The 23069-nt window shown below is 46.1% G+C and overlaps 2 protein-coding genes across 2 annotated transcripts in view; both read right to left on the bottom strand.

Moving 5' to 3' along the window:
* CAMK2B (calcium/calmodulin dependent protein kinase II beta) overlaps window positions 1–6521 on the bottom strand; it is a 216963-nt gene extending 210442 nt beyond the window's left edge. Inside the window, exon 1 of the mRNA XM_032229280.1 lies at window positions 6457–6521. Coding sequence (XP_032085171.1) covers window positions 6457–6521 — 65 coding nt within the window. The remainder of the gene's footprint in view (window positions 1–6456) is intronic.
* Window positions 6522–18391: 11870 nt separating this feature from the next.
* Window positions 18392–23069, bottom strand: part of NUDCD3 (NudC domain containing 3) — a 53882-nt gene continuing 49204 nt past the window's right edge. The window contains exons 5-6 of the mRNA XM_032229965.1: window positions 21134–21322; window positions 18392–19468 (exon numbers count right to left, since the gene is read on the bottom strand). Of these exons, the coding sequence (XP_032085856.1) occupies window positions 19358–19468; window positions 21134–21322 (300 nt within the window). The 3' untranslated portion in view covers window positions 18392–19357. The remainder of the gene's footprint in view (window positions 19469–21133; window positions 21323–23069) is intronic.

The raw sequence follows: 23069 nt of genomic DNA, 5'->3' as shown, positions 1-23069 counted from the left end.
GCAAGGTGCTGGTTAAGGCCTGACATTTTTGGCATGATGGTTAAGTGAATCACTGAAGTTGTTAAGTGAACCATTGGTCATTGAGCTACTCTTGACTACCTCCATTGACTTTGTTGGAAGCTGGCTGGGAAGACCACGAATGGCGATCACATGAGCCCAGGATGCTGCCATTTCATCATACATGCACATCTGTGGCCAAGTGCCCAAATGTTGATCACACAACCATGAAGACGCTGCAACCATCCTAAGTGAGAGGAACAGTCCTAAGTCTCTTTCTTCAGTGCCGCTGTAACTTCAAACGTTCGATAAATGAACACTTGCAGTTTGAGGACAACCTGTAACTACAGTGTAACACAGAGAACATTATCAGCTTCCTGTACTCCACACAATTGCTTCCTGGGACCACCACGTCACTCTGTCTTATGGCAGGATCAGCCCCAGGAATTGTGACAGCAAGAACAACATCTTCACCTCCCGGAACAAAATGTCTCAAGAACAGCCCTGCTGTCAAATCTCAAATCCCAGCTGGGCTCAAGAACAAACAGCCACTTAGATCAGCGGCCCCCAACCTTTGGACAGCAGGGACTGGTTCCATGGAGAGAAGTTTTTCCCGCAGACCAAAGGTGGGCGTGGTTTCGTATGCTGCCTACATCCCACGGATGGGGCTTTGCTTGTTTACGTGGCCCAGTGTTGCTCCAAGGATCAGGGTTGGGACCCATGATTTAGAGAAGACAGGACAATCCTGGTTCCACCACAAAACCGCGTTCGACTAAAGCGCGCTCAACGAAACCGCGTAGCTGTCATCACAGTGCGACGAAAAAAGCACGCTGCAAACGCTAAAGCTAAAATTAACCCCTAAACCTCAACCTAACCCCCCTAAACCTAATCCTAAACCTAACCCTAAACCTAACCCTTAACCTAACCCTAAACCTAACCCTTAACCTAACGCTAAACCTAACGCTAACCCTTAACCTAACCCTAAACCTAACCCTAACGCTTAACCTAACCCTAAACCTAACCCTAACCCTTAACCCAACCCTAAACCTAACCCTTACCTTAACGTGAATCGGCTTGCTTTCAAAGCGCTATTTAAAGCGCCCTTTTTTCTCCGCGGTCGCTGTTGTCGCCCTGCTGATGACGTCAGCGACGCGGTTTAATCGGGCGCACTTTAGTGGAGCGCGGTTTTGTCGTGCCACGGACAATCCCATCCAGCAGCAATAGTCAGAGGACGGATGGATAAGATGATCACTAGAGATCTCATTTTATCACATCAACGTAACAGCCTCTCTTTCTCTGACGCATATGAGAATCTCATAAACCCATTAAATCCAAGTCCTAACATTATGTAAAGGCATCACTGCCCATTGTTGAGAAGCTACAAATGAACTACTTTCTTCTGGGTTAAAAAAAAAGGATCATCTTTGGGAGTGAAAGGCTTCTGGAAAAAATCCACCTGAGGTGTTGCATTTAGTAATTGCTGACTGACCAGAATTGAAGATTACCATCACTCAACGACAAAAGAAAATCTAGCTAAGAAACCAAGATAGCTGTAGCAAAATAATCAAGGAGAATAAGGTTGATTTTAGGACAAAGGAGAAAAGATGCCATGTTCTAACAAGAGGATATTGTGCTACATATTTCATAAAGGGGGCTCTAGTCTACCACTACATCAATGTATCTCCTGATCCAATCTTTTTGAGATTCTTCAGAAGAATTGGACTCCAAAGCCTATCATTCCCTCAGCCAACCTGGCTAAGAATGACAGGCAAGTGTCTATGGAGATTTTCCGTCATCCAGGTCCCCTCCCCCTGGAAACAGGCAATTGATCATAAGATGGGCTCTTATGGGCTCTCACCATTATTCTTAATGTCCCTAGGCTTTGATCAAGCAAAGCAAGTAGTAATTAACAGAATTAAGGACATGGAGTTCCAAGAAGAACTAAATAGGTTGCCTCTCCACAGTAGGGACAGAATCAAACAGGGTGTGTGGGAATCGGCAAGATATCTAAATGACCTGATCTCCCCAAAACAAAGAATAGCTTTCTTCAGAGCCAGATTTAACATTCTTCCTTCAGCACTCCTCCAGGGCAGGTGTAAGAGAACACCTATCGCAGAACGGGTTTGTATATGTGGTAAAGGAGAAGTGAAAGATAATTCACATGTTCTATTACACTGCGAGCTATACAGAGCTTGTAGGTCTGCACATATTCTCCCCTTATTAGAGAGATTGCCAGGGAGGGCAGATAATTTTTATCTAGGCTTTCTCCTCCAGGACACTAACCCGGTTACCACATATGCAGTGGCAAAGTTCTGTGCAGCTGCTACTATGTCCATAAGAAAAAAATTGGCTACAGATGTACAGTTGTCACCTGGTACCAATTATCTGGACATATCTCTAACAATCTTTGGACCATTGTATTTACTCTTATACTTAACAGCGTTGCACCCAGGTAAACCAGGGAGTGACCCGAACAAACTGAGAACATGTATGTTATTTTCCAATTTTAACATCAATACTTTTTAATTATATCTTAATGTCAGTACTTTTTAACATATTGCAAAAACTAATGTGTATTGCTGGTCTTTGACCATAATAAAGATTTACTTACTTACTTACTTACTTGCTTACTTACTTACTTACTTAGCAATAGCTATTGCAATTGCTATTGCAATTGCTACTTACTTACTTACTTACTTACTCACTCACTCACTCACTCACTCACTCACTCACTTCATCCAGGTCATGGTTGTCCCAAAAATGCTTTTTCAAAAGGCAACTGGGACTTGCTTGGTTTTTCCTTGAAGATGTTTCGCTTCTCATCCTAGAAGCTTCTTCAGTTCACGGATGAGAAGTGAAAAGTCTTCAAGGAAAAAAGTCCAGTTGCCTTTTGAAAAAGCACTTTGGGGACAATGACAGGCAAGGTGAAATCCAAGACCTTTAGAAGGTACAAGGTGGAAAAAGTGGACCCAGTGATCCGAGATGTTTCGCATCTCTTCTTAAGAGTTTGCTCTAACTGACTAACCTGTAATCTGGATAGCTCTGGCTGGCTATTAGCTGGGGAAGATTAGGGAGGCAGCATTCGCCTCCTGACCAGTAGGAGATAAGCCCATGGACCCTGAAATGAAGGCAATCATGGAAATGGTAGCATCACCATTAGACGTATGTTAACTCAGGGCTGTACATGGCCCTTAATCAGAAGTCTCTTCAAGAGCTGACACACTGAATTATCATTTTGAAGAAGGAAAGAGAAAATAATTCAATGTATGGGGAGCAGCCCTGTTAATTGTCACTAATTTTAAGTTAATTATACGTTGTTCTTCCATTTGGTTCCATCCACTTTTTCTCCCCAATTCTTTTTGGAACTATTTGGGAAGATCTATTGCCCACCCTTTCCCCCCAGAAGCTTTTAACAGCTTACAAGGGGATCTTTCCTTTATTCTCAAAATTGGCTGTTGGTGGAATTCAACCTGGGATTCCCCGGTTCAGGTTTAACTTTACCTGCCACATCATACCTCTTCCATCAAGGAACTCACACCCAAGTGCAATTCCCACCCAAAACAGAGAGCTTAATCATGATATAAATCTAACCCTTGTGTTGCCAGTGCTGAAATCCCAACACAGAATTAATACCGAAAGGACTAGCTCTTAGCATGTACGTAACAGTATATTACCCAACTATATAAAGGAAGAACATTACACCTCTTAATAAGACAGGAATACACATACGTAACCGTAGTTCTATGGGGTTTTCTATTGTACAAAGCCACAAATTAATTCTGGGCGGGGAGGGGGGGAATTTCCAGTGAGCAAAGATCGTATTTGGTGAAGTGCATCTTATCTCTCCTCTCCTTTAAATTTGGTTCTAGGAATCTTTTACATCAGGTTAAAAAAAAAACCTGATGAATGCAGATAAGCATCAGAAGGAAAAAGAGAAGAGAAGCTGCATTATAAAGGAGATATGAAAAGACAGATTTGGGTTGCATCCAGGGTCGTAATTCTTCCTCTTACATTTTGCTGAAAAGCATGTGTGCCGGACAGAGGCTGATCTTGGAAAAACAGCCTGCCAGCTTTTAAAAACTTGTTATTTATGACCACAACCCACGATTTGCAACCACCTCCTAAGCCAACAAACGTTAGTGCTGGCCTTCCACAGACACAACAGCCATCTGAATGCTGTCAGAATCTAAATGGGGAAGGGGTGAAACAGATGAGAAGCATTTTACACCTGCTAAATCATTTTTTTTTACTTCTTCCCTCTTTAAAAGTCTTAATGGGGAAGCCAAAGAAACAGGTTGGGAGGGGGGTGATGACGACTTCAAAGCTTCTGGTGTCCCTTAAAAACTAAATAAACAATTAACAATATATCAAGTTGAGCCACCGCTGTTCTGCTTTACCCATGCCATTATTCACCGCAAAAAAAGCACTGCTTAGCCTGTTTCCATGGCTTTTATACCAGCAGCTGTTTTTTAAGACTGTCACAGTATATTATATAATATACATTTACACAGACACACTAACACACACACACTCATTCAGCACAGCAAAGAGGTCAGCCATCCTAAACCACCCCAGGAATCTCTGAAATTACTTTATGCCTTAGGTAGCCACAAACCTGACTTTGCCACCCCAGGAAAATTCACATTTCTGGGGGAGAAGTGGAGGCAGCCACCAAAGGGAGAGAAGAACGAGGGGGGGGGGGGTTCCCTAAACGGATGGCTGATATGAAGGAGGAAACCTGAAAGCAGCTTTTCTCCCTTAGCTTTAAAGCCCAAATCTCTCCAATAGGCTAGATAGGAGGTGATGCAGATCTTTTGCCACAAAGCTCTAGTAAGATCTTGCTTGTGGCTCTGGGAATTGCAAAAATGTCTATTTAGTGCAAAGGAAGAGACCATAAGAAGCTGACTTGGAAAGAGGTCCACAAGCGGGACTTCCAGCCTTGGCTGCCCTTAAGGTAGAGGAGAGAGGGGGGTGCGAGAGGAGACACGCAGAAAGGGGAAAGTGATGGTTATCCGTCACTCTCTCCCCGTTCAACGTGCAGGGTGGCTGTGATCAGCAGCGGCGGAGGAACCACAAGAAGGAGCAAGGGTGGGAAGCAGGGAGGAGAGCAGCTGCTTCGGGACCCGGCTGCGGCTGCCCCAATTAAAGGGGTCGGACTGTCCTCAGCCACGTGTCGGGGGAAACCGCTCCCAGCGCCTGGGCGACGAACACCGGGACCCTCCCGAGTCCCGACCCTGGTTTGGCTCGACTCCAAGCGAGCAAGGCAGGGATCGGGACAGTATCCTGGCTGGAGTCGGTTTAGCTTTCCGGAGCCACGCGGCTCTACCCCGGAGGGGCCCGAAGTGCCTCTGAGCAGGTGCAGAGCGCCCGCCGTTCATGAACAGCCCAACTGCAGCTCTTGAAGTCAGGGCGGGGAAGGGGGGGGGGATCGAAATGGGCAAGTCCCCCCCCCTCCCAACCCGTTGCGGAGAAAGTCCGCAGAATCTCTCTCCCGAAGCCCAGGAGGGGGGCTTCCCCGGTCCCTCCGGAAGGCAGCAAAGGCGGCCCCGCCAATGGGCGAGCGGCGGACTCCCCGACCCCTCCCCAGCGTTACGCAATACGCCCGGCTCCCGGGCGCTCCCCGAGCCCAGCCCCTCCCCTGCCAGGCTGGCTCCAAAGGCAACAGATTAACCCCTTCCTCCTCCTCCTCCTCCTCCCTCGCCCCCTCCCTCCCTCCGAGGCGCTTTCCCCCCTCGCCCCCCAAAGCAGCCCCTCCCCAGAAGCTCCCCCTCCCCCTCATCGCCCCAGTGGCAACCAGCCCCGCTTGGCCGAGGGAGCCCAGAAGCGGGAGCACTAGGGCTTCCCCCGCTCTGGCGCGCAACAAGCAGCGGCAACCGCCGCCCTCGGCAACACATGGCCGAGGGGCCGGAGCGCAGGGGCTCTTAGCCCCCCTCCCGGCTCGGGCATCCCGCTCCAGCCCCGGCGCCGCCACGTGCTCGCTCTGCCCGCCTGGAAGCCACTCGGGGGGCAAGGCGGCCGCCACTGCAGCAAGGGAGCTGCGGCTCCGGCGCTCTCCCCGGCGCCAGCTCCGACGGAGGGCGCAGGAGGCGCCGCAGGAGGCGGCGCGGCTCTCGCGAAGGGAGCGGCAAGGGGCTGCGCGGCTCCCCCTCTCGCCGCCTCGCGGGTCCGCCGGCCGCGGCTCTGCAACGTGCGTCATGGCTGCGCAGCGCCGGGTAGGACCCCCCCCCCCGCCGCCGCCTGGCCGGGGCCTGGACGGTCGCTCTGCGGGCAGGCTGGCGGGGGCTGCCGGCTCCCTTCCTCAGCTGCAGCGCCCAAGGCTCGCCTATCCTTCCCACCGCCACCCCGTCTCCGCCTGCCCGGTCTCGGGGAGGCTTTGCGTCGGAAAGGAGACCCCCGACTTGCCCGGGCGGAGCCTCTCGCCTCTGCCGCCCGGCGGACCCCGCGGCCTCGGCTCCTTACTTGCCAATTTCCTCGTAAAGCTGATACTCGTCGGTGAAGCGGGTGCAGGTCACGGTGGTGGCCATCGCGGCTGCAGCTTCACTCCGCAATGAGCCGCCCGGGCTCCGCTCCGGCTGGCAGCGGGGGGGGAGGGGGAGGAGGGGCGGGGAAGAGGAGGAAGGGGCGAGGCAAGCGCCGAGCAACGGGGTCCGCGGAAGAGCCGCTCCTGGCTGCGGGCGGCGGAGCGCGGCCCCTGCAGAGCGAGCGAGCGAGCAGCGAGCCCGACACTGGGCAGAGCCCGCGAGAGCTGCCGGGGGGGGGGGGGAGGGAGGGAGGGAGGGGCGACCGGGCTCCACGAACCAGCCCCCTCCCCCGCTTCGCCTGTCTTGCGGGTGGGCGCGTCTCAACTTCGACGGGGCGGAGGGTGTCGCTTCGCCCACTTCACTGCCCGGAGCGGCTGCCGCCTGTGCGTGGCTGGGAGTCCCACCTGCGCCCTTAGCTGCCTCCGGCTGCTGCAAGCCCCCCTCCTCTGTACTGGGGTGGGTGATGGACCCGTCCCTCCCCTCCGCGTTGGCTGAATTGCAGCGCGGGTTCTGCTTCCCGGAGGAAGGGATGGCGAAAGCCTTATCCAGATGTGTGATGGAGCCCCAAACTCCAGGCAGAATCTTCCCGGTGACTTCCACGCCCCCCTCCCTTCCCCAGGTGAACTCGAGCCCGTCTTACAACTTTCTCACGTGCAGCTCCAAGAATCCCTAAGCCTTGGAGAAAATGACACACTTATCTAGAACCTTTTCCCTGCCAAGAGACTGTTCTCCTGCCTCTTCTGCCCCAGAGCCGCTTCCCTCATCCACCGATGGGCGCTTGAGTCCAGTTAGCTGCTCCCTTTCTGCCACTGCAAGTCCCCCTCAAATCCAACCCAGCCCTGCCACCTTCTCCTCCCCCCCCCCCCAATGACAGCCGCTTCCTGATGCTGACTCCAGCATTTTGCAGCTCCGGAGGCTTCAGGTGCTTGGTCAGCACCTCAGAAAGAAGTTCGAGATGCAAACTTTTAAGTCGGACTTCGACTAGAGTGGGGCTTACTTGCAAGAAAATCGAGGCAAGGTTGCTTTGCCAATGTGGTCCTCTGTTGCCATGATTCGTTCCCTGTCTTTAGTTTGCATGATAGATAAAAGAGCTTTAGAATAGAATACAAAAACAACTGGAAGGAACCTTGGAGGTCTTCTAATCCAGCCCCCTGCTCAAGCAGGAGATCCAATATTTCAGACAAGTGGCTCTCCAGTCTGTTCTTAAAAGCCTCCAATGATGGGGCACCCACAACATCTGAAGGCAAGCTGTTGCACTCCTTGATTGTCCCAGCTGTTAGGAAGTTTCTCCTTAATTCCAGGTTATGCCCCTCTTTTTAAAAAAAAACAACAAATTTTATTAATTTTCTATTGTTTACATTTATTAGTGCTTAATAAACATTGTGTTGTCTGGGTATTTAATTTGCTTAACAGTACAGATTACATTTTTAATCTCCAAACCCTTTTTTCCAATCACTGGTAAAATTAATTCCAAGTTTGATAATATTCTGTATCTTCTTGATTCGTTTCCATCCATTGATTCTTGCCTTCTTTATTTTACCAATCCTGGTTTCTCTGGGGATACATACGGGAAGGGAACCGTTGATTAACCAGATGGGTTGGGTCATACCTAGGTTCAAGTAGGGGTAGCTTAGTGCCAGGGTGTAAATACAGCCTAGCTGTGGGAGGCTGATTTGCAGAGAAGGTCCTCTGCGATGATGCTGAAGAACTATGGCAGGATTCTCACCTGTGTGCCACCTATAGAATTGTAACTTTGACCATCCTCACTATGATCATCCCGTTCATCACCTCTTGAGACCTGCCACAAAATAGGGTTGTCTTGATTTGAAGGAAGTTGTTTTGAGGAAGATTTTCAAATGAGGTAGCCCAGATCTGCAATGCTCGACCTCACCCTTCGCATTGCAACCATTCATTTGTTTGGGAGTTACATCAGCACTGAAAAAAGGTTCCACCACAAATCCGCGAAGCCCTTATCCGCGGAGACATAAGCGCGAAGACTAATTTGCGCCATTCTAAGCGCTAAGGAAAAACGCGACCCTACTGCGATGACATAATCGCGGAGGGCAAATTTGCGCATTCCCAAGCACTCAGTACCCTAAACCTAACCCTAAACCTAAACCTAAACCTAAAACAAACCCCTAAACCTAATCCTAACGCTTACCTTAATTGAAGTCGGCTTTCTGCCGCGGCACCATTTTAAAGCGCCCTTCTGTTGCCATGCTGTTGTCACGGCGGTGATGACGCACGGTGATGATGTCGCGGCTTTAGCGCCGCGATTTTGGCGAGCGTGGTTTTGTCGTGCCACGCTGAAAAAAAGGGTCTTGATCAGTCCTTATGTTTCCAATCCTCACAGCATCCCCGCAGTCATACTGTCAAAAAGACCATTGGTTCTTACCTGAAGGGTCCTTCTCTGCACACTGCGGGAGAGTCCAAGTACGGGTATTATTACAGTCTGCTTGCCCTGGACTGAGAAGTCTTTTCCCTGGCCACGCCTCCTTGCGTGGCCACGTCCTCCAGAAAAAATGGAAGTAGTCAAGTCCGTGAGGATGTCACAATAAGGTAGAGTACAAGTCCGGGAGGATGTCCTGATAAGATTCAAGATCAAGTCCAGAGGACACACAAGAGTCACAATTCTAAATCACTGGATGATGGCACCACCACCCCCGGGACAGCTGGGTGGGTTGGACTCTCCCGCAGTGTGCAGAGAAGGACCCTTGAGGGAAGAACCAATGCCAGTGCACTGAGCAACCAGCATGCATTTAGGACGATTGCAGGCGCCTGGGTCATGGCATCCCCATTTGTGAGCTTTTTATTTATTTAGGAAATGTATATTGCCGCCTACTTGCACAGGGCAACTCAAGGCGGCTTCTGAGAAGCAAAGTCAATGGGAGGAGACATTTGCTTAATGCCCATAGTGACTCACTTAACAGAACCCACAGCAAAAAAAAGGTGATAAAATTGGGCAGGACTCATTTAATGAACACCTTGCTTAGTGACAGAAGTTCCAATTCCAGTTTGTAGTTGTGAGTCAAGGACTACCTGAATCTGATTCTTCATGTTTCCTGCAACATGCTGGCTGGTCACACAACATACTAACCCATTGTTAAACCAATCATCATTCATTCAGACCATATTCTAGGTTTGAATACGAGCACTGACTCTTATAAAACTATTCACATGAACTGAATTCATGTATGCCCTTGGTTTTATGGTTTGTGTTGTTAGCTGCCCAGAGTTCAGAGGTGGGTATTCAGCAGGTTCTGACCAGTTGTGGAGAACCGGTAGCAGAAATTTTGAGTAGTTCCGAGAACTGGTAAATACTACCTGTGACTGGCCACACCCCCATCTATTCTCTGCCTCCTGAGTCCCAGCTGATCTGGAGGGAATGGGGATTTTACAGTATTCTCCTGCCACGCCCACCAAGCCACATCCACAAAACCGGTGGTAAAACTTTTTGAATCTCACCACTGCCAGAGTTGTGTTCTAAGATGAGTCTACAGACAAATCAGATTGACAGATGATAGATAGATGGTCTCTCTCTGTGTGTCTTGAGTCACAAAGTTAGATTTCAGTAGCTGCTCAGGTGATTCCACAGAACAGCCAGTCCATAGGTGAAACATGGTTTATTAAGTCACTGGAATTGCTTAGGACATGGAGTCATGCGTTTGCCATACAGGATGGGCTAGCCAGCTCTATTTTAGCCTCAAATACTTAACCCAACCATTCTTTGAGGATTGACTCTATTATGTCAAAGCACCTTCAGAATGAAGAAAATGATATGTAGCCAGGAAAACCTCAAGGTCTACAGAAGTACAATAATATTTTAGAAAAACAGAGAGTGGAAGGAAGATTAAGCAGTTCAAGAAGGAATCGTAAAACTTCATGACAGCAGGAGATATTTTGGAAACAGGCAGGATATGGATCAGGAAGGAAAGGGTTGCCATGAAGTTTTCTCCTCCTGAGAAAAATATTTTTTTCATGAAAATATTATTTAATGGGAGCCGATTTGCTTCAAAGCAAAGCAGATGCCTTCAGCAACACTTTTACTCCCAAGAGTTTGTCAGGCCCATGGAGACCTGACAAGTCTCTTAGAAAAATGAGACTATTTTCTACATCCCAACACTTTGGAAATGTTCCCACCTGCCTATAAAAAATTTAAAAATGCAAAAGTAAATGGAAATGGAACAACATGCTTTTTTGCCCTTGTCTAGAGAAGGGACTGCAGGCAGACATATCCCACAAGGCTGGTCAAACAAATCAAGATGGCAAGTACAATTGGATGATTGTAGTAGCCCTCCCCCCACCACAAGACGACTACATATGCATATTAAGATGGCATTCACCACTGATAGGGATTCAATCAGATGGTTGTAGGTGCCAATTTAATTTTTTTTTAAAGCCCACCCTTCTATGGGTGCCCTTCAGGTGGCAGGGATCATTTTTAGCATCTCCTGAAAGCAACTGTTTGGCAGCCATTGTTTGAAAATGTGTGCAACATTTAAACATTCTGAGTGGGTTCAGCAATCAAGATTCCTTACACCCACAACGATAGACCTTGGATGAGAGCAAGTTTGATTGACTCAAACCTGAAGCGGAAGTCCACGTCAGTATTTTGTGGCTTGTTCAATGACTACATTTCATAGGATCAACAGAACTAACATGAACTGTAATATGAGCAAAATGGGGACTCTGACGTTCAAGGCAAGGGAAGTGATACATGCTCATTCATTCCACACTTTATAGGTGAGGGCGATAAGTTACACCATAAGTTAAGCCAGAAAGGTATCTTTACTTAGTCAAGAACCCTACTTAACTCCCCATTTGCTTACATTTGCATGTGTTTTACCTTCAAATGCAGTGAACCAAACACCCAGCTTTCATCAGTCATGGTATGAGTTACAGGTTCCCCCTACTAACCCATAAACCTTGATTCACATAACTTGCTGTCTATGGAGATTCTCAGTCATCCAGGTCAGTTCTAAAGAAGCTTCTTGGATGAGAAGTGAAGCGTCTTCAAGCAAAAACAAAGTCCAGTTGCCTTTTGAAGAAGCACCTTTGGGATAACTTGCTAACACGAGGCATGTTAACAAACACAACTAGGTCATATCATGTTGGTAGCCAGACCTAGAAATTAATACCAGAGCTCTGATCCACTCCATACCACCAAGCAAAGGGCAGATTTTTCAGATTTTATGAGATGTCCCTGCCCTTGAGAAGGATCTCATTTCTTAGAGTGATCTGCATAAGGGGCTCTAAAACAAACCAAGAAAATAAATCAGCATGTGGCAGAGATTATTGGTACAACCATAAATAAGACTCCGGCTTGTTCCCATGGGTTTCTGCAGCAAGATCGGGAACTCATCCAATCAAGGAACGTTAGCATTATGCTACGGAAGGTGCCAAACGCAATCTTCATCTCCAGATGAACAGATCAGGCCTCAGATGATGGAAGCATTCCCCACTGACAGCTGCTGGACAACTGCTGCTGGTAAGTGCTCAATATTAGCCGAGCTGGAATAGCAGCTTGATCCTTTTAAAGTAGCTTCTTAAGTTCCTTTATACTGTACAACCCAGACAACAAACAAACGGTTGAAAGGTGTTTACAGAGCCAACAGCTCTGGACAATTCATTCATAAAACAAAATCAATATGCTTTTCAAATCAGCCAAAGAGCCAGGATGGAAAATTAGCCAGCAAATCAGTATTGCTGCTTTGTTTTGCTTTCTGAAACGGTCAATGGGAGTCCAAGCTTGGCCTCAGTTGGTTAAATAAATGACTATCCTTTACCTGGCCAGGCCACCTTGCTAGAGCTTTCATGAGGAGGCCAGGAGACAAAGGCATTGCACAATAGGCAGGAGCATGGGTCCTCACTTTTGCGAAGCATCTTATGCTGATGCTCAAAGATGATATGCAGTATAAGGCAGGGGGGATAGGGAATTGCGAGTTGGACCATCCCACTGCTCACAGCACTCCTTGGGAAAGTGGAGTCAATTCTCTTCGAACCCGCCCTGCAGAGCATAAAGCAGGAGCGGAGAATGGATCCCTGAGTTTTTAGATTTCTTCAAAGCAGATGATGGCACCCTCTGAGCCCATGCAAACTAAGTCCCCCAGTATCGTTGCCTGCCCATGTCTGCCTGTTGCCATGGGCACCGTGGGCGTATGTGGGGGCTGCATGTTGCTAACAGATATTTTTATTCTAACCATAAAGGAGTTATCATCATGCAAGGCTCTGGGAAGTAGCGGTACAGCTGGGTGTAAGCTAGCTAGGGTGGCAAAGCACAGGCTGAATGTGAGAAATGATCCCTCCCATTTCATTTGGTGGGGGGGGGGGAGAGAAAGCCTGTGGGAACAATTCTTTCCCCTTTTCAGAGTGAGGGAAATGATATCCTCCCTTACCTCTTCACCCCTCCCGCTTTCCAAAGCAAACTGAATGCTTCCAACGTGTCTAGGTTTTGGTGTTTCGAAGGACCATTTCCATGAATTCAAGGCCCAATTCACGTAGGATGCTAAGCCATAATGTGGTTTGGTTTGGGTAAAACCCAGGATTACATTTTGCAAATCATGTCTAAGGGTAGCATACAATATAAACCCTGCCAGTTGTTAATTATTAAACATGGTTAAACCTTAGTATGATCTGTCATCCAAACCAGGTCCTTATCTCTCCGGTATATACAGAACTTAGTTCAGAATGCTGTTTTTATAGAACTCCATTTTAGAAAGTAGCTCATTCTCCCTATGTCCAATGAAATTAACCTTAGTATGAAAGGCATGATTTTATTTCATGTATGCTTTGAGGGACAAATAAGCTTGTTGGGATAGTCTTAAAAGCAAGGCCTTCTAGAAAATTAGGTCAAAATTGGTGTGTTTGAATCACTTTCCTGCCTCCTCTCTCTTCATTTTTGACACAAAACGGATGTGTTCGCTCATTTTCTCACTTGTCCTTGCTTAATATTTCTAACACTTCTTCTGAACTGAGAGATGAACCAAGAGCCTGGCTCACATGTTGCATTAAAGCACAATGTATTTTCAATGCTTTTAATGTAGTGCCGTTTTTAATCCCAAATTGTTCAGTCGTTGGTGAGTGGGCGGCCTTAGAAACTGAAATTATAAATATACTTTGCAAACCGGGGCTTATGGATTTGTAAATTGGGTAAGCCCTGTCAGTTTTATTCTCTTAGTAAACTGTGGTCAAATGAATTGTGGCTTGTGTGTTATGAAGGTCAAAACTACATCCTTTAGTTAGAAGTGTTGTTGAAGCTGTTTAAAGTTAAATTAACAATATTATCAGCACTTTTGACTGTTTGGAGAGATGAGGGTGGTAAAGCTAATTACTTTATAAAGTACCTATGACATTAATACAATACCTAGATAATTTGATGTGAGAATGTTATTCACTTCCAATATTGTTTTTTTTACAATTGTTGATTTATGCTGTTGTTTTTGCATTTTGACGGATAGATCTTGGTTAAAACAATCACAATTTCTGTTAACAACTGTAAAAAAAATATATATTACCAGTATCTTAAAAACAGTTCACCAATAGATCTGTTGAAATATTTAATTGGATTATGGAAGTCCGTCATCAAAGCTGGTGAGGCAGAGAAGTAGCAATTGTTTGAAGTACTGCATCTTTATAAGTCATATAAGGCTTGTATAACTTTGGTTTTTAGTTCTTTACATATTGGATCTTACGCAGCCAAACCGAGCAGGATTGGATCCCACAGATTAGGAACAAAGCAGAATTTCCCAGATTTTATCTCAATGTCTCCAATTGTTAGGGTGCACAAAACAGGTTCTCTTGAATTGTACCTACCTGCCATCATCCATAGATAACACCAAGTTCAACAGGAGGGAGGAGGGAGGGAGGGAAGGAAGGAGAGAGAGGAGGGGGGTAAGAGAGAATGAGAATTGGCCAAATGAGAAAAATGTTATTTGGAATTATGTTTCTGACATGACATTGCTTGCAAAAAACACCCTTTTTATTGCAAGCAGATAGATGGAAGAGAACATGCTAACTGGATGTCTGAGGCACCACATCTCTTTTCTTAAATCTTGGATGGCAACAGCACTCCCACAGAAGGGTCAATCAAAAGGTAACAGAGTGCCCTCAACAACAGTCTAAAAACATTACCCTTTTTCTATGGAAGAAGTAAAAACAAAATAAAGCAAAATCAGAACTAAGCTTCCTCCAAGCATACCCAATTTGTGGCAGTGTTGCATTATAGGCTAAGTGCTAAGTGTTTAACAACCGTTCTTCTGCATCATGTTTTCAGTGAGAGCACAGAACTGAATTTAACAGAGGCTGCAATGGAGAACTAGAGGGTTGTAGGAAGCTGGAAAGAGTTGCTCTGTACAGGCTTGGTCTGGATGTCCCTTTGTTGATTTGACGAGGAAAGAAAGAAAGCATGTCCATTCAAAACACAGAATGGATGCAGAATAAGCAGAGGCATTTCTTCTAAAATCTAAATATCCTAGAGGCTATCTTCTCTTAGCAGAAAGCTAGGCCGGAGTTCAGTGCAATCTCAAACCAAATGAATGCCAAGTGACCTGACTCTATACAATACTGTTGTTGGGTTGAAGATTAGATCTATTAAAAAATAAAATCACATTTCTTCCAAGGCTTCGCTTTCGTTGCATAGCTTAGATTCTTTCCCACTTCCCCACCCTACTTCTGATTCAATAATTGTGCATCATTTGGGCAGAAGGTATTCTGTGGGGCAGGATATCTTCTGCTTTCATATTATCTCCTTCCTAGAATACCTGCAGGACTAAAATCAAATTGATATTATCATTGAGTTTTTTTTAGTATGTCCTCTCCTGTTCCTATTTTGCCAAAATATACTGCTACAAATCTACACGGTGACAAGCTATTCTTGGGAAAAGTTTGATAATTTACGTTCTGTGAACAGCCATTATACAGACTCACCAAAATGATCAGCCCAGCTAATTCCTGGGGTGGTGTTTTTTTTTCTTAGCTGGAAATGTAACCAAGCTGTTGGACTGCTTTGTTTAGTGAAATGAACCCAGGAGTTTTTATTTCTAAAAGGAGGAGGACACATTTCTCCTATAGAGAACAGTCCCCTCTTTTGAATTATCCTACTTCAGGCTTGTTAAAGAGTCACCCTCAAACACACTGGAACCAGAAGTGATGCATTTCTACAGAAATTCAAACTCACAAACATTATTTCTAAGATCCAGGGGCTTTTTTTCAACAATGAAATGTGTGGGTGGACAGGGGACAAAATACTAATCAGTAGCAGGTCTTGTGAAGTTCTTCAGAATAATAGGCCCCTAGGAACCACCCACAGCACTTTGGATAAACCTCAAAGCCGCTCCGTGGTTGATTTTAGGTGCTTTAGAAAAAAATAAATTATGTAAAAACAGAGAAGCACTTACTGGCAGTTGAGCCCTCAACTCTTTAGCTCTTTTCCTTTAAGGGAAAAAAAATTTAAGCACTAGAACAACAAATATACTGTTAATTATACTGATTGCTTAAAGGAAGCTGGTCTAACATTGGGTGCTGTTTGGGACCCTGGCATTCATCTGTGCATCCAGGAAACCTATAAGGGCCATGGAATATAATGGATGGAATACATGAGTTAGGACCTACAGAGAATGACTATAATGTTAAAAACTCATTTCTTGCAGAAAAAAAAACATATTTAAAAATCCAGACAGTGCAAAATCACCCAGGCCTACTTTCTACAACCAACATACTGGTGTTCCTTTACTCAGAAATTGGATTGCAGAGGAATGGTTACTATTGAACAAAATGCATTATCTGTTTCCAGTGGCAGCTGATGCTACCATCTTCTGAAGCAAGTGCAGGCCCACATCAAAGGCGCTTTCGTCTTGCACATGTGAGACTGGGATTCCAGCCCTGCCCATCACATCACAGCTGAACGTTTGCCTGCTTCAATCATTGCATTTGTGGCATGGCAGCTGCTGCCCTCAGGGCATGTAATACACCAGAAAGCATGTAGATGAATGGCTGCTATCTGCCAAGGTAATGGTTCTTGGGTATTGCCTTGCCATTAGGGCCACAGCACTCTGTCTCTTGTGAATGGATTGCCAAGCTCTTGTCTAGGTCACTTCCCAAAGTTCATACTCTATAAAGCCCTCTATAATGGTGAGCACTTAACTATGTTTCCCAAAAGAGGATGAGATGCTTCCCCACTGCAAAAATCGGAGCAATCCAAGGACCAATATTCTCTCTACTTCAACCACCGGGAGATTCAACATCTGTTCCAATAAGCCAGGGCTGTCAAACGCCCGGCCCATGGGCCGGTTGCGTCACGTGCTGGCCACACCCAGTTTAGCAAAGGGGGAAAAAAGTCCTGATACATCTTGTGACACCGCCGTGACGACATGAGTTTGACACCCCTGCTGTTAGCCATAAGAGGTGATTCCACAGTTCATTGTCTCTCTCATCATGCATGTATAGCCAACAAGATGACCCTGGCTTCATCTGCTAGCAGAATTCAGGAATGATGCTGTTAATACACTAAAAATAAACCATCGCTATATGTTCTCTCATTTCTTATTGGAAACCTACTTTTGCATGTCATGGTAAAGTTGGTGAATCAAACCATAGATGGCCATTAGCCAACTTACACACAGAGACAGACCTAGTGAATGCATTTGTTTCTAAGCCAGTCTTATGTTTTAATGGGATATTTTGTGCAGCTTCAGTATTTCACTCAGTCACATTCTAAAATGATACAGGTAACAACCAACATGTTTCCAACATGTAACCCACGTTTTCTACATCCATTTTGCTTTCTGGTTCCATACGTGACATCCTCATTTTATTTTTTCTTTTCTTCAATTGTCTTTCAGCTCGCTGGAAAATGAAAAGATCACCCCTGAAAAAGCAAATCTTTTTGTCAATTCTGGGCCCAGCTGTCACAGAGTGACACATCTTCTGTGAAATTAGACTCTGCCGTTGTTATATGGGCTTTGTTGTCAGAATTATAATTCCCTCAGGGAAACTGAGCCCCCAAACAGGATGTATTCTATCCATGGACACACACACCCCTTTTTCAGGGCAACTATTTTAGTTTCTGAGAAGCCTGTTTGCAGATTCAACTCCCTTAAAATGTGTTTTTAATATTTTGACGCGGTGGGGCTTTTGTTATAAATGGACAAATGGAAATGTACCGTCTCCTTATTTCCTTTTTTGTGTATAGCTGTTTCTTATTATGTACACAGCAGAGAGTTCTTACGTAAGGGCACAAGGGTGGAACTAGTTAAAAGGTCCCTAAAAGGATCTAGCCTGTCCAGCTACAGGAGGGAGACTTTTCCTTGTTTGATATTTTTTTTAAAAAAAAAAATAGTTATAAAGAAGATAATCACAATGGCCACATGCATGCATGCATACATACATACATATGGAAATTGCTCTGCCCTAGGAAGAAAATTACCATTGGCCTTAATAGCAGTTTTCTTTCTGGGGCAAATAGCAGCTGGGGGGAGGGAGGCTAATTTTGTTGGGACCGCTCTATACAAAAAGGGCTCTTAAAACCTCTGTCATGAGGTCCTGATTACCCCATCCCGTTGATAAAAATACCAGAAATGCATAAAATACAATTATGCACTTCATATAATCATAGGTGGGGAAATGAGGACAATGGGGCCATGAGCTCAGAAAGCTTCTTGGCTAGAGCATTTGGAGAGGGGGTGGGGAGGGGGAGAAAGAGAGGAAGGGAGGGGGAGAAGGAGAGGGAGGGAGGGGAGAAGGAGAGGGAGGGAGGGGAGAAGGAGAGGGAGGGAGGGAGGGGGGAAGGAGAGGGAGGGAGGGGAGAAGGAGAGGGAGGGAGGGAGGGAGGGGAGAAGGAGAGGGAGGGAGGGAGGGGGAGAAGGAGAGGGAGGGAGGGGAGAAGGAGAGGGAGGGAGGGAGGGAAAAAGGAGAGGGAGAGGAGGGGGAGGAGAGAGACACAGAAGGAAAGAGCTGCAGTTTTCTGGGGTTCTGTGATCTCTAAATCACAAAACACAAGCAAAACCACAGCATGAAGAACCTGGAAGTGTGTCCCCCACCACCACTCTTTCGTACTGGCCAGGCTTCGTGGGCCATCATAGAAACGCTGGTGCAAGTGTCGCCTTCCGGACTGGCTCCTTTCCACAGACTTGCCTGATTCTCCAATGTCCCCCTCCCACCCCTTGGCTCTCGAGGACCAAACCCACAATTTAGATCACGCTCAAACGACACTGATTGCAGATTGTCTAGGGACTGTTGCTGCCCAGCACACTTGCATTTGGGTTCCCTAAAAGCTGGAGAGTGGGGAGACAAGACACAGAAACAAACACACACACACAGACAGAGGAGGTGGTTTCAAGGAAGCCAGCGAGAAGTTGTCACCATTTCACCCAGCTGCATCTATTTCTGAAAAGGGGAGGAGGAATACCTTCAACCAAGCTCTCCTTTTCCTTCCCCCCCACTCCCCACCCCAAGCAACAAATGAATCCATTAAGGATACAAGGAAATGCTACCAGCAGCTGCTGGTTGCCGTGGTGACACAGTGCGTAATGCTGCTTTCGCTAGGCTTCCCCCACATAAATATCAAAAGCACCAACCTGGAGCTAAAGGGAAGGACTTACACCCACGTTCCCGCTTCGATTCCCTCTCTGCCCCCTCCCCAAAAGCAAGCCCACACATGCCAATCCTTTTTTTTTTTAACAACCTTGCCGTTTTACAAACAAGCCCCCCAAAAGAAACAAGCAGGGATAACAAGAGACCCTTCTAGCACCGGATGCAAGAGTCTGGCAGTAGCATCGGGTTTGTGCCAAGGATGAAGGCCACGATGTTCTCCTCCTCCTCCTCCTCCTCACTTGCTGCCACTATCAAAAATGCATGTTCCCCGGAGAGATGTTGAACATGGAAGGATCAAACTTCTGCCCTCGGAATGGAGAGCCTTCGGCATCCCAGCCCTTCTTCAGCATCTCGTGGACTTTCTGAAAACAGGGCAGAGACAAAAGCTCGAGAGATGAATTTATCCTTGCAAGGGCGGCCCAATGCGCAATAAACAAACAAACAAATGCGCAATAAAGTGCCCCAGTGCCCAACAGTGCGCCATCGTGCCTACCATCCCTGTCCTAACTGTCCCCATTTATTCGTACCCATTTCATTCATACTCATGATTATTTTTATACCTATTATCTTGTAAACGACGGACAAATCAAACAAATAAATAAATAATGCCTATACTTAAAATCAGGGCTGTCCGGAGAATTAGGGGAGTTGAAATCCACAGGTCTTAAAAGTTGCCAACGTTGGACATCCCTGGTTTAAATTATAGGTCAGGCATTTTTGAAGGGATTGCAAATAGATATCTAAAATATTTGAGGAAACCAAATCAATTCAAGCCAATGTCAGCCCACATTGAAGATGCTTTTAGCAATAGCAATGGCAGTTAGACTTATATACCGCTTCATAGGGCTTTCAGCCCTCTCTTAAGCGGTTTACCGAGTCAGCATATTGCCCTCAACAACAATCTGGGTCCTCATTTTACCCACCTCGGAAGGATGGAAGGCTGAGTCAACCTTGAGCCGGTGAGATCTGAACAGCCGAACTGCCGAACTGCAGTCAGCTGAAGTAGCCTGCAGTGCTGCACTCTAACCACTGCGCCACCTCGGCTTTTGATCGTGATGGTTGGGAATTTTGGAAGTTGAAGGTTCAATACATTGAGAAAGTGCAGGTTGGAATAGACAAGGTATTCCTCCCTCTTCCTAAACTGTGGTTATTCTTAATAGTTGATGGCAACGGTTTGATAAAGCATATCTGGAAGTTGAATAGTACAGTAGTACCGATTGGCCAATACGGCAAGTCACATTTAATGGAAACCAAAATGGATATGAATTTGCCGCTACACCAGGAAGCGCACAGCGTAAAGGATCAAGGAGACAGAAAGTTTATTCCCATCATAATACATTATGGTTTAGGATGAAAGTACAGGAGAACATTGTTACTTTCGGTATATAATGTGAATGGGATCTTGTATTTAGAGCAGTGGGTCTCAACCTTCCTAATGCCGCGACCCTTTAATACAGTTCCTCATGTTGTGGTGACCCCCAACCATAAAATTATTTTGTGTTTTCCGCAGTTTTTTCTAAAATATGTGTTTTCCGATGGTCTTAGGCGACCCCTGTGAAAGGGTCGGTCATTCGACCCCCCAAAGGGGTCGCGACCCACAGGTTGAGAACCACTGATCTATAGGTTATGCTGGGGAGTGTTCCTGCATTTACAGGTGGTTGTTTTTTAAACATTTTTTTAATTAACCAAGATGAATCAATGCTTAGCTCCTACAAAAGGCCTTGTTTGATTGATGAGTTCATCTAGTTTGCAGGGTGAAAGATAGATACATCATGGTAATTCGCAGAGACAGCTGTGAATGGGGTTTACCCTCTAATAGCCCTTTAAGAAAGAATACTGCCAAATATCCATTTTATTTCGCGGTTCAGCTAAAAAAACCAACCTATAATGGTAAGACCCAATATTAAGCTTTTAAAAAAAAACAAAAAAAACAACAACAACCATCTCCAATAGCAACAAGGAACAATCAGCAAACCATATTTGTTTTTCCACGTTAGCGTAGGGCAGTGGAGGTTTATGAAACGTACCATTTCATGGCTCTGGGGTTTGCCTTGAAGCTTCTGATGATAATCAAAAGACAGCCTGTCCAGCACTGCATGTTCCTCTTCGTCCACCGTGGCCATGGAGCGCTCCTTGTTGATTTTATCGATGTCGATCTGCTCTTCTCCTTCCAAAACGGCACTCCACCAGTATTCACCTACTTTGCTGAGGTTAATCTAGGAAAAGACACAAGCAACGTTAGCTGGGATTGAAGCAGCTAGTCACAATCCAAGAGATGGAGGTCCTTGGTGCTGCAGCCAGGATACGCTTCAAGGCGCTAGTCATCACTTATAAAGCCCTTCATGGTATTGGACCTGGGTACTTGAGAGACCGCCTACTGCCAATTACCTCCACTAGACCAATTAGATCCCACAGATTAGGCCTCCTCCGAATTCCATCCGCCGGCCAGTGTCAACTGGCGACTACCCGGAGGAGAGCCTTCTCTGTGACTGCTCCGACCCTCTGGAACGAACTCCCCGTGGAGATTCGTACCCTCACCACCCTCCAGGCCTTCCGCATAGCCCTTAAAACCTGGCTGTTCCGACAGGCCTGGGGCTAAAGATTCGCTGCCCCTATCTCGAATGGTATGATTGTTGTGCTTTTTAACCATGTATTGTTTTGTGTTGTTGTTATACTGTCTGTATCCCCCCTTCCCTTTTTGAGTTGTGAGCCGCCCTGAGTCCCCTTAGGGAAAAGGGCGGCATACAAATGAAATAAAACTCTAAACTCTAAACTCATTACAGCCTGAGATGGTGGAACAGCTTTCTTCAACCTGGTGCCCTGTAGAAGTTCCATCTTGTACAGAGGTGTCAAAACTCAATTTCATTGAGGGCCACGTCAAGGTGGTGTCTGACCTCAGGAGGCCGGGTTGGGTACGGAAATGCAAATGCAAAAGGGAAAACATTTCTTGATGCCTCCTTACCCTGTGATCAAATGCCACTTTTGCTGGTAGTTTGTTTTGCTAGCACTCTGCCAGTGAAAATGGAGCTCAGAAGGGCCACGGGCGCCCCTCCCAAGCTCCGTTTTCAGCTGCCACAGCCTCCTCCAGCAGGTTGCCAGCTTCCACCAGGTTGTAGAGCAGTGCCTGGTCCTTTGCTGTTTCCAGGATGGCCCTCAGGGCCACATCTAAGCACCCAGCAGGCCAGATCCAGCCCACGGGCCTTGAGTTTGACACCTCTGATATTGTAGGATGGTTCCTATTTTATAGACTAGGAAAGGGAATATTAAAAAGAACAGAGGGGACTGGAGGCCAAAACATACAAAGAACGGTTGCAGGAACTGGGTATGTCTAGTTTAATGAAAAGAAGGACTAGGGGTGACATGATAGCAGTCTTCCAATATCTATGGGGCAGCCACAAAGAAGAGGGGGTCAACCTATTCTCCAAAGCACCTGAGGGCAGAACAAGCAGCAATGGGTGGAAACTAATCAGGGAGAGAACCATCTTAGAACTAGGGAGGATTTTTGGGGCTATTAGAATAACTAATCAGTGGAATGACTTGTCTTCAGAAGTTGTGAGTGCTCCAACACTGGAGGATTTTAAGAAGAGACCGGATAGCCATTTGTTTGAAATGGTATAGTCTCCTGCTTGAGCAAGGGGTTGGACTAGAAGGCCCCCAAGGTCCCTTCCACTGTTGTTATTTAGTTATTCTGCAAAGCTCTGATGCTTCATCATAAACCAACATGCAGCCTTTTATCGAATACATCCAAAAGAATGCAGCCCTCAATATAAAAAAAGGTTTCCTCAATGGGATTTATAATTGAAATGTCTCTCCTATTGAGTAATTTTTCAAATCCTCTTTTTTCAGCTGGGACAGTAAACATACCCACATCATAGAAATGTTTATGAAACAATAGAATGGGAAAACAATTTCCTTAGACTACTTAGATTAACATAGATGAAGGCAGATAAGGCACAAGAAGGA

Source organism: Thamnophis elegans, chromosome 13, assembly GCF_009769535.1.
Source record: "Thamnophis elegans isolate rThaEle1 chromosome 13, rThaEle1.pri, whole genome shotgun sequence".
In the NCBI taxonomy this organism is placed as follows: Eukaryota; Metazoa; Chordata; class Lepidosauria; order Squamata; family Colubridae; genus Thamnophis; species Thamnophis elegans.
This window is presented reverse-complemented; position numbering and strand designations above follow the sequence as displayed.